Here is a 20,667-nt window from a genome sequence, read left to right as displayed (position 1 = left end):
TGTAATGTCATTTTAGTTGTCACGAAATGGAGTGCGATTAGGACGTGTCCGTAATAAATAATTAAACATCCTTTTTATTTACTTGTAATGCTCTTAGCACTTCAATAGTAACATCAAACACTGCTTTCGATTATGTTCATTTCGTGCAAAGTTTTGTTCGACCCAAATTTGCTGCGGAAATATGGACGAGGTGAGTTCGTAGGTTACCATATTTTCATTGTGCTTTAACAACACGGTTCAGCGTTGGTGTTCCATGGTAATTTTGCAATCACGTATTTGCAGGAACTTAACGAAAATGATTTGGAGGAGCGGCTGTATGCTATGATCCATCATGTAGACGGGACGCAAGCAGATGAGAACGCACAACAGAGCCATGACGCAAGTCCGCGTGTTGACGAAGCGCCGCGAAGCACCGTGAGGCGCTACTGGCGTACAAATCACAACAGCGCTTTCCAAAAAGTGAACACGCCTAAAGACGCTCCGACCAACAGAAACACGCCCAATAACAAAACACCTGCAGTTGTAAACAAAAACACGCCCGTGCCCGTCAACAAAAGTCATGCAGCCGCTGCCGTCTCCGACCCAAAGCCGAAAGAGGAGAAAGACGCACCCGACTCACCACCCGCTGGCCTGTTCATATTACAGAACACTGTACCTCAGAATTATACAAAAACAGTTGAAATATTAGAAATCGATGAAAGACCGAAGGTTTTCGAACTGGAATCAAGCGATGAAGATGAAGTTGTTGAAGTTGCATTACCACCCAAACCCACCATCACTATTGAGAGCTCTGATGATGATGAGCTGATCATCCAAAATGATAAAAACATCAAAGAAAAAGACAAGAACAGTTCTAAAGAAAACAAGTCACCAAATAAAAATACAAGAGATGTGTCAGCGAGTCCCGTTCCATCAGTCCAGTCATCAATGTCTGATGATTTCATCCGTGGTGACTGCTTAGCTCTCAACATATCCTCTGCACAGCCGGACAACCAAAGCTTTGATTTCAGCCTGCATGGATCGGATCTTATGGGGGTTTCAACTCCCTCTAAGAAAAAGAAGAAGAAGAAATCTAAAGAGAGGTTGACATCCACTCCCATCAACCCTGAACAGACGATTCAGGATCTGAATAATACAGATAACATCTTTGCCACACCAAAGAGTAAAGCGAAAAACAAGAAAGTGAAGACAAAGTCCTATACTGTGTCTGAGAAAATCATTCCAAACCCAGATGTGTATGATTCTGACAGCAATCAGTCAGCTATTGACATAAATAAAAATCATGATGCTTATGCAGTTACGGATAAAAGCTTTCCAAGTGTTGATGTCTACGAATCAGACTCAAGTGTATCTGAAAGTATCAAGGTAGTGGGAAAACAGCCAGCACCACAAAAAAAAGCAAATGAAAATGATAGTTCCGGCATATCCAGGGATCTATCAAACAACACTATAAATGCGACAGACAAGACCATTGTTGTAGATCTGACAAGTGACTACACTACACTTGATAGTACTCAAATTGAAGAAAACATTGTTATTGGTAATATATCTGGCTATTCCGATGTACATGAATATGGAGACAGCATTGAGAACACAACTCGTGAAGAGCTGGGAGAGTTTTGTTCAACGAAGGTACCACAGATATTGTATGAAGACCTGGACTTTGACAACCTGAAGGGGAAGGATAAAGTGTGTAAGCGCCGACGGTACTCGCTGACCACGCTGCGAGCCGAGATGGACAAGTTTTACAATGAGAGCTGGGGCGGAGAGAACTTTAACCATCAGGAGATTCAGAAGAACATGTCACGTGAGTTTTTTTTTAAATAAATTTTTAACATATTTATGCAATTTCTGTCTTTGTAAATATGGTGCAATATTTTTTTTTTTTACTTTGCTTTATTAATCAAATTTCATATCAACATTAAACCAATGCACTTCCGAAATCGAAATACTCTATTTTTATACACTCGGAATAACAGATTTTGGTTATTTATAGTTAGTTATATTTCAGTCTTGTGGGTTGTGATTGCTATTATTTATTTAAACTTTATTGCACAAACAAAGAAAAATTTAGAAATGGCGGACTTAATGCCAAAAGGCATTCTCTACCAGTCAACCATTGATTATTAGAAGATAATAAAAGCAAAACAAGTATCCAAATATTTACAAACAGTCGGCATGTTATAGCATATGTATTTCTTATTTCTATATCCTACAACAATAGCAAGATAAATACGTCTGAGTTGTGTAAACAAAATATTTGTTCTCTCTAACAACTTATAGTTAGAACAAGTGATGCCTAATGTGCCCATTAACTAATGGCAAATACTGTTAGCTTCTCATTACCTAATTGTAGTGATAAGGATAAGCAATAATGGTTGTAGGACTATTATGTAACATGGAAATATTTAAATATCCGACATAATGGATCCTACATCCCTTAGAGGGTGGTTTTCCATCTGTCCAATATATTGGTCCAAAGTCATTGCGTCTCTCCATTAAGCAAAATGTGAGACATAACAGAAATTGCACAAAGAAATTGGACAGGTGGAATACCACCCTTAAGGGGCCCACTGATTAACAGTCTGCCGGACGGTATCGGCCTGTCAGTTAGAACGAAATTTTGACAGTTCCGAACAACTGACCGGCCGATACCGTCCGGCGGACTGTCAATCAGTGAGCCCCTTTACTAATATAAAATGATCCTAGTTTGTACCAATATACCTAAAAGTTTTTATTGTCACCTGACAATCTATAAACTATCTATATCTCAAAGCGCTTTTATCACTTTACTCACAGCGGGCCCGAACTGGAGAAGAGTGGCCCAAGCAGCACACTGAGCTTAGAGACATACTCTAACTCAGAATAAAAGGGCTTTATAGATAGATATAACTTGAGTATGAGACTAGAGTACATCTGTTAACTCAGTGTACCCCTTGGCAAAGGCCTCCTCTAGTCTGTCATGGGCCATTCTCCTCCATATCAGGCCCGCCGTTAAAGTTCGTCCTTGCATCTTGATAGAGACATTCTCTGGCGCCATTTGCAGCCCCTTGGATAGCAGTTCGTTAGGATTTGTCTCCACTTTTCCTGTTTTTCTCTCAACATATGAAACTGACAGATAAATTAGATAAATACAATACAATACAAATACTCTTTATTGCACACCTCAATAAAAGAAGACAATACAAAAGAAAACAGAAATACAAGCAGAGGTAAACAACAGGCGGTCATACACTAAAAAATAAATTAAATAAATAAATAAATTGGGGCAAACAACCGGACACGTGCGAGTCGGACTAGCCCACCGAGGGTTCCGTACTGTTTAGTATTTGTTGTTATAGCAGCAACAGAAATACATCATCTGTGAAATTTTCAACTGTCTAGTTTCAATCTGTCTATCACGGTTCATGTTCATGAGATACAGCCTGGTGACAGACAGACGGACAGTGGAATAGGGTCCCGTTTTTACCCTTTGGATACGGAACCCTAATAACTATCAATTTAAGTAGTTTAATTTTAACTCGCATATAAAACAAGAATTAACAAGTCTAAGTGCAAAAAGGACTAATAATTTGAGTACATAATAATCGGCCAAGAGTAGGGCATGCTCCCGGGAATTCCCGGTTCTCAAATTCCCGGGAATTCCCGGGAATTATATAGTGTCAAAAGAACCGGTACTAAAGACCCAGTACCGGTACTTCCCGGTTCTCATCATATGACTATTTATTCCCATTTCAATAGTAGTAGTAATGTTTAGTACTTTAGCTTAAATAACATTTAATAATGGTGATATGAAATGGGGGACCCAAATAACCCGACAAACTAACCTAGTAAAGTAGGCAATCCAATATTTTCAATCGATATTACGGATAATTTTAAATTGACAAAAATTCACCCAGTTTTCTATTTCAATTTTGTTTTTATCTGAAACATCGCTCAGTAAGGTAAACATACTGGTACTCGACGCGGTCCCAGTACATATATGTCATCTTGAAACTTAAGTCATTGTCAATAGAGATGACAGCAAGGTGTCATCGATTGGGTATTAGCATGTCGAGCACTAGTACGTTTACCTTACTTTTATGCCGGTAACATAAATTTAGTAAAATAAGTTGGAACGCCAATTAAAGTGTCTTTTTTTTAAATAAAATTAGTAATTTATTAATACTTCCGCAATTATTTATATGAAAATAAGTCATTTATAATGATTGTACGCTAACACAAACAATTTCTTACAAATTATCATAATATGCCTTGAGATTTGAGAACCGGGAAGAACCGGGAATCCCGGTTCTGGGCATGGCCAATGAAATTCTTGGTACCGGGACCGGTACTGCATGCCCTAGCCAAGAGCATGTCGGGCCATGCTCAGTGTAAGGCTTCGTAGTTACCATTCTGTCAAAATAGGCCAAACGGGGGCTATTAGTAAGTATCATAAGGGCAACATACCTTTGCAGCGCTTTGTACTAAGTACGTCTTTTTACTAAGAAAAGAAGATTTTTCGCAATACTACATAGATCAAAAAATAGATTTAGGAGACCCTTATTCGTTTTGAAAGACCTATCCAACAATAACCCACACTATTGGGACAAAAAAAAAATCATAAAAAAACTTTGTATGGGAGGTACCCTAAAAAAATTTTTTTTATACTTTTTATTTTACCGTTCTGTCGCAATGCATGATTTATGTATCTATGCCACATTGCAGCTTTCTAGCACTAACGATCACGGAGCAAAGCCTCGGACATACAGACAGACAGACATGGCGACACTATAAGGGTTTCTAGGTGACTACGAAACCTTAAAAACTATCATGTACTTTAAAAGTACATTTTTCCACCCATTGTCCATCATCATCATCAGATCACCCATAACCCATACCAATCCAAAAAATAATTTATTTGAAACAAAATACAACGTTACCTAAAAGAAGAGAACATTACACTAAATTTACAGCTTTCTGAACCATTGTATTTTATATGTATAGCCTTGTTTACTAAATACCAAAGTTAAAAATAACAGAGACTTGTTTCTATTTCAGGAGATAAGAGCTTGTGGGTGATCGACCCAAAGGACAGAATGCCAAACCCGCCGAAAAGGAGAGTCACGTAAGTGTTATAAATCCGAACCGAAAAAATATTTAGGTATATAGAAAAAGGCGCGAAATACAAATTTTGTATGGGAGATCAGTCCTTCGCGCCTACATCTCTACTGACAAAGCTGGCTTGCCAGAGTATACATGTTATGTACGTCTATTTGGTGATGAAATATAACAATTATTAATTTTATTAACTTACATTAGATGATACTTAGAACTCTGAAGTCTCCTAATTTCTATGGGTTATGATTGTTCGCAAGCAAAACGAAATATATTTTCGTATAATTGTTTATTACAATAAAAATGGTTCCCCTAAAGTCCCATGAATCACTCTTCTCATGTTTTATTATCTGTTTTAAAAATGCAAATTTTAATAAGGTATTTTTTTTTAAATAAATATTTTTATTCTTATATTCTTAAACTTTCAGCTGCAACTACTGCAACCGCGTCGGCCACCGCGACGACACGTGCCGCCTGAAGCCGCCCGTGTGCTACATGTGCGGGCACACCGGCCATTATGAACCGCGCTGCCCGCGCAAGATCTGCGTCAACGTGAGTTGCCTTAAAAAACTTAAAGGCTTGCAGCAAAAAGCGGTTCGCGATTGCTCCAAGCATGGGAAAAAGTACGAACATGTGGTTATCGCGCTCGCGTTCTTGTCTTAACATACGCAACGCAAGCTACATGCGTCGTGTGCAAGCGCTCATAGACAGTTTAGAATAGGCCGCGTCTCAACATGCTAAAGTTACACGCGCAGTGGCTATGTTCCGAAACACGCTCACAACGTTTACAGTGCTGGCTGCCGGTCCGAATCAGTTAGCTAACTGATTTTTTTTTCGCGCCTGTCCTGTCATTGTCAAATGTCACCTTGTCGTTTGCGCTCAAGTGCTTACGCCTGGGAGTGAGCACCGTGAGCGCCGTCCATTGACGTCACGATATCTCATGTAAGCGCTATGAGTGTGAATCGGTTCGATCGTCAGCGTAATTCGGAACATAGCCCGTATTCAAGCGTCATTAGAACCATTTTTGAATATCCCACATCTTAAAAGCTACAGGCCGATCGGACCACTAATGTGGTTCGGTTAGCATATCTTTCTCTCCTTAACAGACGTTACGGTGGACCACCTTCCACTCGATCGAACAGGCTTCGGCCCAGACCGAGATCGCGGTTCGGTACGCCCGTCTGTTACACCTTTAGCATAATCGAGCCACATGCGCCATGTGCAAGCGACAATTGAACCCTTTGTTTTATATTCCAGTGTGGCTCCCCCAACTTCATGTACTCGACGTCGTGCCGCGCATGCGCGCCGTGGCGCGGCCTCGCCTGCGCCGAGTGCGGCGCGCCCGGCCACCCCGCCTCGCACTGCCCCGACACCTGGCGGCGCTACCATGCCACGGTACCAAACTCGCTTTTAACCACAGAGTCTAGACGTGTGCGCCGATTAAGAAATGATCGGCGGCGGCGTTTGCCAAAAAATCGGCGGCGGCGGCGTGTTTTCGGCGTGAAATCGGCGTGACCTTGACTTTCAGGTTTCTTAAGAAAAATCATTAATTTGTTGTTTTTCTTGAAAATATGATCAATGCAGGTTGCTGGTCAGTGAACTACGTATAGTTTGAATATGCTGTGAGTAAAATAGGGTTTGTAAATGAATATAGGATAGGTATAATAACTTGATTTCCCTAACACAGACTTGCATTAAGACCTTTTTTTTTACGTTGGGGAAATGCGTTTACGTATGCCACCTGGCCCGGGGGAACCAGGAGCGATGACGGACTAACCAGTAATAGGACTACCGTCGAAAACCACCAACGAATGCCGACTCCGCCTTGTAGAGGAGCGCCGCAGGATCACTATCAGCATTCGACTGCGTACGCCCCCGGCGGCCGGCCCATGAGCCGCAGACGATTGTGGGTGCCAGTTGGTGAGGCACCCCTAGTCCTGTGAGCCTTTAACAGCAGGGACTCCCCCCGGAGCCCTGCACAGCCCACTACGGTGGATGCAGCAAGTGCGCATAGCGCCTGGCTCTGCCTCCAGCCCGTCGCCGGCGGAGGGGGTGCGCGTCAGGGTCATTCTCGCGCGCACGTTCCGCTGCCTCCTTCTGTGACATTATTTGGTCACTGAAGGAGGCCATCGCTTTCCATGCCTCTTCGCTGTCGAGCATGGCATTAACAACGCTCGGCAACGAAAGGTCTGCTCCTAGTATTGCCTGAAGGGTGGTCCGCTGAAACCCCCATGCAGGACACTCCTCGAGAGTATGACGCGCCGTGTCTACCTGCGTGCCACACTCATGGCACATGGGGGATTCCTCGCTCCCTATATGGTGCAGGTACTTACCAAAGCACCCATAGTCAGTAAGTATCTGCACCATGTGAAAAGCCAGAGTTGCCTGCCGCCTTTCTACCCATCGTTCCAGATGCGGCAGTATAGCCTCTACCGTTGTCAGCCCATATTCTGCTCCGCCGAGCTTTACACTCCAGCGGCGAAGTGTCTCTACTTGGGCTAACGCCCGGATGTTTCGCACTTCTTCTTCTTCCGGGAATTCTGCCGCCGCTCTTCTCCCAGCCCTGTAACGGTGGACCTCCGCAAGAATGTGAGCTTGCAGATGTCAGGGAGGGTCTGCAGCCAAGATAGTTGCCGCTGTAAAGGATACCGTCCGATACCCGCGGACGGCTCTCAATGATATTGCCCTCTGTGGCCTGCACAGTAGAGCCCTATTTTCCGCAGAAAGGGCATCTACCCATATAGGAGCACCATATAGGCCCATACTACGCAGGACGCGAGAGTAAAGGAGCCTACATGTGGCGTTCGGCTTACCAACGTTGGGAAGCAGCCGGCTGAGGGCTGCGGCTGTAGACATCAGCCTGAGGGCAAGACTGGCAAAGTGCGCCTTAAATTGCCAACGGCCATCCAGAATAAGGCCAAGGTATTTCATTTGGGCCTTAACCGCCACAACCTCCCCATATACTCTAATATGGGTATTGTGAGGGGGTCCTCTTCTTGGGCCATGGAAAAGAAGAGCTTCCGTCTTTGGTAGGGATACCTCAAGACCCAGCTGGTGGATTCGTTCCACCATAAGTGAGGTTCCAATAGTCACCTTTCTGGCTGCATCTTCATAAGAGATGCCTCGGCACGTAATAAGTGTGTCATCTGCATAGGCCAGCACATTCATTCCAGGCAGGACTGGGCCCCGCAATTGGCTTGCATTAAGACCTGGTCCCAATGACCTTCGATCTGATCTATAACTCTCCGTTTTCTCAAGCTTTCCATGGCTTGTCCTGTTAAAAATGACATACTTCAACAAAACAGAACTCCACATATTCTTGAAATTTGCTAGACATAGTGGACTGCTATGGCTTTTTTTTAATGGTTTTGCTGTCGTACAAGCGCCAGGCTCACTGAGACGTATCTTCTTTCTCGTTTTATCACTGCTGAGGATCGTGACATGTAATTTGTCTCCATTTCATGCGGTCATAAGCCGTATGGACTGCACGGTGCAGACTGCCGCAAGCCGATCTCTTCATAGCGTTTGACCATCTCACACATGCTTCAACTCGAGCACATTTGCCATTCATTCGGCTTTAAATTCATATGTTTCTCCACATCATACGTTGGATAATATGTCCGAAGAATCTAAGAACTCACCCATGGCATGTTGGGAAGAGCTGAGTGGCGATATAGAGCTCTCTGAGAATGGAGGGGTTGGTTCTCCTAGCTGTCCAAGGTATAAGCAGCAGTTTTCATTCGTTGGTTATCAGTAGACGGTGAATACTTAGGATTACTCATTTACTTTCATTGGTGTGTCAAATAGTTTCTGCAACTGGCTATTCAGTTTCGTTTAATTAATAATTGATGTATATTTGACAACTGTAACATAAATAACACAAAAAATCCATATTGTAATCGAAGAACCAACTTGGAATAGCTAATTAACAACACTCAAGGTCACGCCGATTTCACGCCGATCATTTATCGGCGGCGGCGGCGTGGTCAAAAAGCCCGGCGGCGGCGGCGCGCCGGCGCGGCGCACACGTCTGCCACAGACTTAATATACCATAGATGACGCAAATGCATCTACTTCGCGTGTCCGAACCCCGACCAAGCGTCGAGGTTGGCCGTCGCTATTGACATTCCACGCGCGCCAGTTGTTGCAGCCGGTAGTCCGTAAAAAATAAAAAATGCCTCGTTGCGTGGTAATTAACTGCAACAGCCCAAAAATTGCAAGCACCCAAGGGCAAGGACATATTTCCTATCACAGGTAAGTAATTTTATCTACACACATATCATAAACTCTCTATGACGCCTTCAAAATCCGTAAATAATGGCCCACATTACGATAAACTGTTTTGTTACAGCAAATTTCTTATCTGTGAAAATGTGGTAATAGCTTCATTACTATATCAAAATCGATTTGGTAATGCATTCAAATTTCGAACGTCTCTAAAAAAAAAAGCAATTTGATTTGACCCCTATTCTAATATCAGTCGAGATGACGTTTTATTCGAAATCAAATGACAATTGCATACAATATTGCTTCAATATTGACAAATCCCGCATCTATAAGTATCGGACGATATGGTAATCAACCCCGACTCTAGTTTGTCTCTGAATTAAAAAAAAACGTGCGGATGCGTGACACGCGTGAAAAAAGTTTTCTTATGCCGCCATTTGACGTACAGTTTATATTTTAATTAATTTGTAAGTAAAAAATAATTTGTTTTGTTGTTTTTAAAGTAACTATAACAAAAGTGGTTGTCTATTGTTTGTCCGAAAATTATATAAAATAATACTCATATGCCCGAATTTTATTTGCCCGAATTTCATTTGCCCGAATTGTTTGTTTACCATAAAAATGATGTGACATACTCTTTGTTTACCCGATTATTAGATTCCAGAACGTACGAGTGCCATACGTGTTGTTGTCCATATTATTAATTGTAATAATATTATTTAATAGAATATTTAACCTCACCTAACCCACTTTTCCAGTAGTATTTCTTTTCTGTGAGGGTCGCAGTTCAAACCTAACCTAACCCATTTTTCTAGTAGCATTTGGTTTCTGTAAGGGTCGCAATTCAAACCTAACCTACCCCACTTTTCTGATAGCATTTCTTTTCTGTAAGGGTCACAGTCCAAACCTAACCTAACCTACTTTTCTAGTAGCATTTATTTTCTATATGGGTCGCAGTTCAAACCTAACCTAACCCACTTTTCCAGTAGCATTTCTTTTCTGTAAGGGTCGCAGTTCAAACCTAACCTAACCCACTTTTCCAGTAGCATTACTTTTCTGTAAGGGTCGCAGTTCAAACCTAACCTAACCCATTTTTCTAGTAGCTAGCATTTGGTTTCTGTAAAAAAATTATATTATGGCTAGTGATAATTATGGCTTACAATGATGATGACAAATGATATTATTGAAATTGATTTTATGGGAAACAAAATTTCTGGCACGTGACTAATATAGTAAACAATAAATATTGCATATGTTATTATGGGAAACAATATAATGGCTGTTGACTATTATGGCAAATGATATTATGGCAAATGAAATTCTGGCAAGTGGGTGTATACCAACAAAAGTTTCGTGTAAAATGTGCGATAAAGATATTTCGGAGACGCCAGCTCATATCCGCGAGTTCCGCCAGAGAGGAAAGTGCCTCAATGTCGGCTGTAATATGAGGTTAGTGAATATATCATAGAAAGTTTATAATATGTGTGTAGATAAAGCAGTGTATGTAACTGTACATAATTAGGCATTAAAACACTCGTGTGATACTATTATGAAACTCATTTCATTCGTTTCATAAACCCACACTCGTATTTTAATGCCTTTCATTATGTAGCAGTCACATAAACCACTATTAAAATGATATTATGCGTAAATTCATTTTAAAACAATTTTTTAAGTATTCGAAGTTGTGATTCCAATAATATACCTAACTATAGATTAACGTTACAAAACTATATTTACATTACATTGCGCGTTTGCTTTGAGCTTTTGATCTGACGTTGTGAGTTAAGAGACGATGAATATCGAAACTAGCGATACTGTCGCGCATCGCTTCGACTTCGTGGTACAGGCCGTTTATCATTCGTCTGTCAAATTTAGCGACTAGTGTTGTTCGTTCTACCGATCGGTTCTAATAAACGAGTTTAATCGATATCGGACAGATGAATGATATTAACTATTATAAAAAAAATTTTTTAGATAAAAAAAAAACATGTCCTAATTTTACACGACACCTTTAAAAACGAGGGTAATTTAAACATATACGATTACATGTTTATACGTTTAGTATGTTTATAAATTTCTATTGTGTTAAAAAAACTTTCATTATTTTTGTTTTCCACATGATCCAGTCATAGATTTTGAAAATACCAGTTTCATTGAAGGGAAAAGTTGGGAAGAAGATCATTCGTCTGTCTTTATCATTCGTCTGTCAGAAAATCGATGTCATTCATGTTCATGACAATCGATTTGTGATTTTTGGCGTGGTTCGCGGGGGAGCGGGGAGTAAGCGAGCGAGACCGCAGGTATAAAATCTATATGAGTATGAGCAAGACATTTGAATCGTAACGGGGCAGAGGGGCATCGGTGTCTTTGAATCGGTTAGGATTTCCCATCACTAAATTGCGGCTGTGACGTCACAGTAGGTGGTAAAAAGTCGGCACGCTTGGTTTCAATATAAATCGTGATATTTGCTTCATCTATGGTATATTTAAGTCTGTGCTTTTAACCCTTTGACCGCCAAAAACTTCAATAGGGAATATTACGCCAAACTCTGCGTAGAGGGCGTCACTAGCTCAATCACGTGGCCTCCCGTGAAACACGACAATCAAAACTTCGATTTCTGCCTCTCTATCACTCTTGCCGAAGATATCCCGGACATCAGCCTGTACGACAGGGGTCACCAAATGGCGGACCGCGGTCCGCATCCGGACCGCCGACCTATTTGATTTTTTTGCTCATTTAATAAACTCAAGGAGAAACGGACCGCGATGGTCATTTTATTTTAAGAACCGGACCCCTCAAGAAACTAATTGGTGACCCCTGCTGTACGAGATTAGAATGGCTCTCAAACAGCTCAAAAACAACAAGGCACCCGGTGAAGACGGAATCACAGCCGAACTTCTGAAGGCGGGTGGTAAACCGGTCCTTATGGCCCTTCAGAAGTTGTTCAGAATCAGAATCAGAACTTTTATTGATAAAATATAAGTATTTTACACGTCAACACATTATATCTGTTACAGCACACATTATTATTTCATACATTAAAACATTTACAGAACATAATAATTAACTATTTTAGGTCAAATTATTTTAACTTACATACTACTTCTAATTCAAATTATAATCCATTTATTTATTATTATTATTATCCATTTAATTTAAAATTATTAATTTTAATTATCGATTTAAGTCAATTATTAGTATTTTTTTTTATAAAGTCTAAAATAAAAATAAAATAAATAAATAACAATCTTAACATTAACAACTTATATTTAATTCTTTGGTGGTATATCATCATTATACCTTATATTAGTGTTAGGCTTTGGCAAGTAATCAGATGGTTCCAGATGGCTGAAAGAAGTCTTTTACTGAATATAGTGCATCCGTAATTAACTTTGCCTTTAGTTTATTTTCGAACGACCTACCACTATTTGCATTTCTAATATCATCCGGTATTGCGTTATACACCTTTGGACCAATTGAGTGTAGCAGCTTTTTGGACTTTGCCAGTCTAGTCGGGGGTGATCGCAATTTATGTCGCTGCCTTGTATTGCGATTGTGAGCGTCACCGTATGTTGCGAATTGGTCTAAATGCGTTCGTACATATTTTGCGATTTCCAGGATATACAGACTTGGTAGCGTTAGTATCTTGTACTCCTGGAACAAGTTTCTTACGTCGCTGTCCCACGGAACTCCCGCCACAACTCGCATCGCTCGTCTTTGTAACCTGAACGGTCTTTCTCGCTCTGCAGCATTACCCCAGAGGTCAACGCCATAAGCAAGAAGTGAATGAAAGTAGCCGTAGTAGGCTTTTTTCACATTATCGGTGTTAAGGCTAGGACGCAATCTACTCAGTGCGAAACATGCAGATGAGAGCCGGCTGCACAGTGTTTCCAATAATAACCTTCGTGTATTCCGACAACATTCACGATGACGGGCCGCACACGATACGTCTGGCGTTCATAGGACAAAAAGATAATCGAAAAATCTGACAAAATTTAAAGTGTACGACTACCTAATTCCGAGTAATAAGGAAAGGGTGGCAGGAAAAAAAGGGATTTCCTGTAGAAGAGAATGCATAGTACTTATAAAACACAAAAACAAAAAAAAATCTAATAAATCATAAATCAAGGCCTAACTTTTACTAGTGATGTGAATAAACCGGTATTTTCTGATAATCGCGTTTAACCTTCTATTCCCAAACTGATAGGTCGCGGAAGTCCATTTAATTATAAATTTTTCTAAATGTTTGTGTCGACAAAACTTTTTAATCCAATTTTTAACGTTTCTTTTGATTTTTTAATATCCAGATTTTAAGGTCGCCTTCGCAGGTAATATTTAAAAATTTGCAGTTATTACTTAAAATCCCCTTCTATAATAAATATCAATATCTACTTATCTAACATCCTTAATCAATGAAAATTTTCCTGTTACAGATCGACGAAAACATGCCGTTGGAGCAATGTGGAGAAAAGCCGCTCTACCAGCTACAGTGCAGCGGCTGCACCCGCCGCGGCCATCTCGCTCACACCTGCCGCACCTTCCTCCCTCTCTGCTCTCTCCCCGTCCCCTCCCCCCGCGTCGCGCGCTACTTCCGCCTCTACCCCCCCACTGACACACCCAAGACCCACAAGCGGCTCTCCAAGTCGCCCACCACACATGAGACGCATGCCAATAAGAGGAGAAATATTTCTGACAGCGATCTCAATCGGTCGAGGACGGTTTCTGAAAATGAACAAAATCGTCCGAAGAAAAAATCCGAGGATGGATGGATCGCGAGGATGAGGAAGAATTCCGAAAGTGAAAATCGGACGAGGAAAAACTCTCATAGTGCGCCCGCTAGCGAACCGCAGGAAGCCAAGAATGCTGAGGCGGAGAAGGCGCCCGATTTTATTCCTATTGGGACGAATACGGACAGCAACGGACAGGTGATTCAGGACAATGAGGTTTCAGACACGAGCGAGGTCAAAACATCGGCTCGCGTCTATATGACTTCTGATGCAATGAAGAGACTATCCACACTGGATGGCCAAGATTGGCTCAATCGGTGTATGGACAGATTCAACGTGGATGTGCAATTCAGCAATGACAGTTCTTTCCTAACTGTAGTCGGCACAGTAGGTGACCAAGAGGCTTTTCATTCAGAGCTCAGGGCGTGGAGCGGCAGGTCTGAACCCATGACACCCGAGGTTGAAAAAGAGAAGCCACAATCACAATTCAATCTGATGCCCAAGAAGAAAAACGACGTTTTGCGCAAACTTAACAACGCTTTCGAGTTGCTCAAAAACGAAATCGGTGACCCGAAAGCGATTTTCAAAGAATTAACCTATTTGCGAAACCGTCATCAGACTATAAAGAAACAGAAGGCCATCAGTCCTGTGCAGTTAAGTAAAAACCGAGCAAAACTAGATGAAATGCTTAAGAAACTCAACATGGTGCTCCTTGGGCAAGCCGGTCTAGCCGGAGGGGCTGAGCATTTGTATGCGCTCCAATCTTTGCAAGACAAAATCATCAACATCAGAAATCCAAAAGTACCCCCTCCCTTACGCTCGGAAATAAGCCAACATTACCGAGTCATATTCACGCCCATGGCGCGCAACGACTACCCGGATTTGGTGAAAAAGTTTTACACCACGCGCCCTCTTACTCTCAAAAAAAATTCACCGGGCAAAAACAAAAAGAAAAAGAAGAAGAGGATTGACCAACAACAAAAACCTGTTCTGACGGTTAAAGAGATAGTGAATATTCAACCCACGGATTTCAATCCGATGTCTATCATTGCAGAACAGCGATCCCGGCTGAAAAGCCCACGTGAGAAGGTTATCAACCTGACGAAAAAATTGTCGTGGTTCTACTCGCGGCTGTTAAAAAACCAGCCCCGAAACGAAGCCCACGATCGCAACGCGATGCGACTCGACATCGCCAACAAAATACTTGACGTACAAAAGTGCTTGAGCGAATTTGAAGGCCTGTCAAAAAGAAAGCAAATATTAAAGATGAAAAATGCTTATAAGATTCAGCAGCAAGTAAAAGAATTCCTATACGGGGTAAATCAAAAAAAGAAAGAAAAGAAATAACACTTTTCATGAATAAAGTGTAAGGAATTTGTTACACATAGGCCCGGCGTGGGGCGAAAGCGGAAGGTTTTAGAAAGAGGGTGCGTCGTCAGATCCGCTTTTGTTATGCGCCGGTCATGTGTCACACCACTTTTATCGTGTATGTGAATTAATAAACAAACTTAGTGTAAAGCATAAAATGTCTTAATTATTCATACCTAAACATTACCTGACATGGCACAACTTTTTGTTTTATCAAAAGTGCTATAAGAACTATAGGCACTTACTGGCCTTAAGATCGGTTTTCCTAGGATAGCGGTGCAGTCATATAGCGGCCGTCTCCATACTAAATAATACGGCTAAATATGGATGTCGTAGTATTTGTATGGAGACGGCCGCTATATGACGGCACCGCTATCCTAGGAAACCAGAGCGTTACTCTACAGACGTTTTCGAGAATCCTTAAGCCCTCGTATGCCGGAGCGCGGATCCGCGTACGAGGAAAATATTAGAAAAAAATAATCACGGCACACGAGAGGTTAAATTCCCACCCTCAACAAATATGTAAGTTATCCAATCAGTTTTTATATAACTACCAATAGCACCATGAATACTGAACTCTCCCAAGCCAATTATGTCCGTAGATAAAGGCGCGTAATTCATCATTTATCACTTTAACTGTCAGCGACTCCCTAGGGGAGTTCACTGTTCGTAGGCGCTTTTCGCTACATACGGTTTTTCCCGTGTTATCGGCTACGCTCGTAGCGCGTAGCACGGGCTGGCACTGAATGTGTTATACGAGAAATTACCTTTCGCGACTACATTTTTCAAATTTACTTCCTTTTTTACTGACAAACCAAGCCAGGTTTGTCGGTAATAATAATTAAAAGAAGCAAATTTAATAGTACATTACTACAGAGGCCGGGACAAAGGGGGTTGCCGGCCGAGCGAAGCGAGGCCGGATAGGTCTGAGGCGGGCAACCCCATATTCCCGCCGAGGTATGTATAGTGCTTTTCTAAAACATGCAATGAAATAATAATAAAAATGGATGATGATGATTGTTTCATGTCTTAATGTAATAGGTTGTTCAGTGCGTGGGATTCCTATGGGGAACGAAAATTTTATTATTTTTGCGCTACGACGCACGGTTTAGGAGATACAGCCCTATAAATATTTTACTTTCCCTTTTTTCTTTTTTTTTTCTTTTTTTGTGTTTTTTAAATATGACTTAAGGGTTTTATAAAGGGGAACGAAAATTTGATTATTTTTGCGCTACGACGTACGGTTTAGGAGATACAGCCTTATAAAGTTTTTTTTTGTTATTTTTTTTCTCTTTTTTGTGATTTTTTTTTAATATTAATAAGGGGTTTCTTACGGAGGAACGAACATTTTATTATTTTTGCGCTACGACGTACGGTTTAGGAGATACAGCCTTATAAATATTTTTCTTTCCCTTTTTCTTTTTTTTTTCTTTTTTTGTGTTTTTTAAATATGACTTAAGGGTTTTATAAAGGGGAACGAAAATTTGATTATTTTTGCGCTATGACGTACGGTTTAGGAGATACAGCCTTATAAAGTTTTTTTTGTTATTTTTTTTTCTCTTTTTTGTGTTTTTTTTTAATATTAATTAGGGGTTTCTTATTTTTTTATTATTTTTGCGCTACGACGTACGGTTTAGGAGATACAGCCCTATAAAGATATAAAAAAAAAGAAATCGTACCATAAACCAAATACTGCCTATATTTTTTTAAAGTGGTAACACACCATCGCACCTCAGCACAGCCGCATGTACACCAAGGCCTATTGACTTCCTTGAAACGATGTGACCCTTCAAAATTGTACATGTGTTGTCCGTTCCCAGACGAGATTGCCAGTAATTAACATCAAAATATTTTACTACAGCAACATTGCTAGAACTGGCTTTGTCTATAGATACGATTTCTAGGAACAAATCAAATTATTTTGATTTGTATTTTATGAAGTAGTCATATGTAAATTATTATTTATTTTTTGATATATGTATATTATTATCTATTATATTTCAGTTTGTCTTTGTCTATGTTCATAAAATCTACGAAGGGTAGACGTGCCTCTACCCTCCTTGATAAAATAAAAAAAAATCTTTGTCAATTGGCCTCTTTGATAGGCCTTGATTTGGGTCTGGCCGGTAAGAACATAGACAAGATAAAAGTCTGTAATGTCAATGCTGCCATTTAAGTCATTTAATGCAAAAATATCAATTTTCATATAAAACGATTTATTCACTTGAAATATATTTATTTACCTATTAAACAACTGTACCGATATTCGAAACCTAAGAATAATATTGAGAATGGCAACATTGTGTTGTCGGTCGTATTGTCCTTTTCTAGCATATACGTCCCTCTCTCTCTCACATTCCCACCACAGAGCAGTTGGTTTTGACAGGTGTTTGACAGTTACCGCCAAAACAAATTTCCAAGTCATTGGCTTGCTGTTTTTCCATCTGGAAGGTCGTGAAGCTAAACTGCTGGTGAGTTTTTGAATTTGTACCCCAGTTTAGCTGACTATATTGAAAAACAGTTTCTAACGGCTTTTGCCGTTCGAAATAAATATTTAAATTTAGTTGTCCGATAAACTATCTAGCAAATAAAAACGATCCGGAATAGTGATGTGCAAGTGTTTTCAAAGGCTGCCTGCGCGCACCGTGGCTATGCCAATGAAAATACTAAAACACATGTTAGAAAACACATCGAGCTGGTAAAGCGTGCACGTGTCACCATTATAATTTAATTTTATACCTACATTAAGTCTCTTCAGAGTCTTGTTAGTTTAAATCTTTGTATGTGTGTATAATAACGGTTGAAATTATAATACTTAAATGGTGATCTGTGGAGGCATACCCTTCAGTTTTCAAGTGATTTGTGTTTTCGAATACGAAAGGATCGGATAGTTAATACGTGTTACGCATAACCTACGTATGAAGGTAGAAGCTTATAGACGTGTAGGTTTTATCTGTCCAAGTATCTATCAGCAATTTGTCTTTTTATCCCGTTCCGGGTTAATATAATATTTATTGCAAAATTTATTTTTTGGTAATAAACTTGCTGATAAATAATGTGTACCCGCTTAGGAGTCGACGAAGCCCCGCGAATTTCCGCTCTGAGGGACACAAGGTAACGAACAAACCTACATCGCAAACATTGCATTTATTTTTGTGGAAAGTGAGTACTTCGGCAGTACATAAACTTAAATCTGACTAGACATAGAGAGAGATTAGCATGGCTCTGCGCAAGAATGACATGCGAAATCGTGAAGTATTTCACTCTTTATCTACCAACTTATATCTCTCCAACTAGATCTTTGATTTAAAAATAGGTACCTACTTAAATAAATAACTTAGCAGGTACTTACAGCCTAAAAAGGTTAAGGAAAGAACTCTTGCATGTAGTTGCTATATGTGCTTGTGTTATTTTGGATTTGAATAATTTGATTATTAATTCTATACGTAACTACATACAAGAGGGTCAATTCTTAAGCCTACCTACCTACCTACATAAATAGTACACTTGTAAACGTTTCAAATAAAATCGGAAGCCTGTGATTTGGAAGGGCATTAACGATACGGGAATCTTTAGATTGATTCATTGACGAAGACGCATGGTTTGGTTCATATTGTCAAATTATATTAGTTAACTGTAGAGTTAAAGTTTAGTTTTGGCAAATCTGCGCGTCACCGTGAATGACACTCTCTAAAAGTGCCTGTTAAAGCCTGCTTAAAGCCTTTCACCTTGTCGAGCAAGGAACCCGCAACTAAGGGAATATTACCCACAGGGTATTTGATTTGAATGATATTCTTAAACCTACGTCTGTTATGGTTCCACCTGCGTGAGGTGTGCCTAAGAGAATCTTTTATTCGTTCACAAACTAACGTCATGTTATTTGTGATAAAACCAATATATTATGTACCTATCTAAGCCTGCGCAAGGCTGCCATGTTTCCACCTGCGTAAGGTGTGCCAAAGAATCTTTGATTCGTTCACAAACTGACGTCAAGTTATTGATGATGATATTATAACCTATGTAAGCCTGCGCAAGGCATGTCAGACATATTCACAGAAATATAAATGATATGGTTATAACACAAGCGAGCGAGTAGGCCACAATCAGAAAAATATTACAAAGATGAATTTGTAAATATCTCCTCTTAGAGAAAGTAAAAAGGGTTTAAAATAATGTTTTGGGTAAAAATCAGTCGAAATAGGCAAGGCTTCGTTATTAGAGTTTTCATTTCTGTTTACCAATCTATTCTAAGGGTCCCGAACACCCTGTTGGCTAAACCCAAAATTGGGCTAATTAACTGTGGTAAAAGTGAAAACTACTTACTATTTACAATAACATTTCTAAAATCATAAAAGGTAAAAAATAACCTAAGATTCCAGGCCTATCTCGACTCATTTTTATTTTAAAGATGATAAAATCTTTGCAACCTAATATATAAATAAAATTGTGGTCTGGAGACGCTAAGCCTCATAACTTGGGCGGCATAGATAATAATAAGAAATTTAGTCGCTGAATTTCGACTATAAGCCCAGGCAGAATATTGATAATTAGAATAAGGAGTGCTCAATCCTCCAAGGTCCAGATAATCTGTGGACTCTAATTAAATCAGGCTCGGTAAGCTCACGACACGACAGAGCTTACGATTCCATTCTGAAATAAGCTATGTTTACAATATATATTACTCATAGTGTGAAACAAACAGCCTGCTCAAGGTGTACAAAAGGTCCGTTTAACGGCCCTATGAATATCTAAAAACCTTTGAAGTCTAGGCCTGCTAAGGCAGACTAGAAATAAATACATATGATCCCAACGTAAGAGCAGCTCACAGTTGCATAAATTATATTTGCCTCGAGAGCACTAGTCTTTCAGTTAACATGTTTACGAGTACCTACCTATGTACACGATATGACCAAGGTTACCTCCTATTTAATTATTATATCCCTGACTGCCATGGTATGGGAAATTATTATGTGCTGGCGGTGCTGCACAAGCATGTTTGAAATAAAATATACAAAACTGGCCTAACGGGCGTTTATGAATGATGTATTTTACACCCTTATGTCTGTATTGTGACCCTGGAAGTTTTAAACCACCTGTATCGTAAGTGCTCCCATGCACGGATTAAGTTTATTATAAACTACCCATGCCCTAACCTCAAGGGCAAGTGCTTCTATGCACGGACCAGATACTGTTACCACTTAATTCACTTATCATGACTTGTCATAGTTTGATACTACACGTTTAA

The 20,667-nt window shown here is 40.2% G+C and overlaps 2 protein-coding genes and 1 non-coding gene across 3 annotated transcripts in view; all 3 read left to right on the top strand.

The window, feature by feature from the left end:
- The window catches only part of LOC134789720 (acireductone dioxygenase), a 161,265-nt gene that overhangs the window by 133,532 nt on the left and 7,066 nt on the right, over positions 1-20,667 (top strand). The gene's annotated exons all lie outside the window — the stretch shown is intronic.
- On the top strand, positions 3-15,580 carry LOC134789684 (uncharacterized). The gene is made up of 6 exons (XM_063760282.1): positions 3-190; positions 283-1,807; positions 5,041-5,107; positions 5,526-5,649; positions 6,355-6,492; positions 13,761-15,580. The coding sequence occupies exons 1-6, from the start codon at positions 182-184 to the stop codon at positions 15,399-15,401; spliced, it is 3,504 nt and encodes a 1,167-aa protein (XP_063616352.1). The 5' UTR covers positions 3-181; the 3' UTR covers positions 15,402-15,580.
- LOC134790245 (U6 spliceosomal RNA) lies at positions 18,589-18,692 on the top strand. The gene has a single exon (XR_010144175.1). It is a non-coding gene; the product is annotated as a U6 spliceosomal RNA (small nuclear RNA).

This window comes from Cydia splendana, chromosome 4 (genome assembly GCF_910591565.1).
Source record: "Cydia splendana chromosome 4, ilCydSple1.2, whole genome shotgun sequence".
NCBI classification, from domain to species: Eukaryota; Metazoa; Arthropoda; class Insecta; order Lepidoptera; family Tortricidae; genus Cydia; species Cydia splendana.
This window is presented reverse-complemented; position numbering and strand designations above follow the sequence as displayed.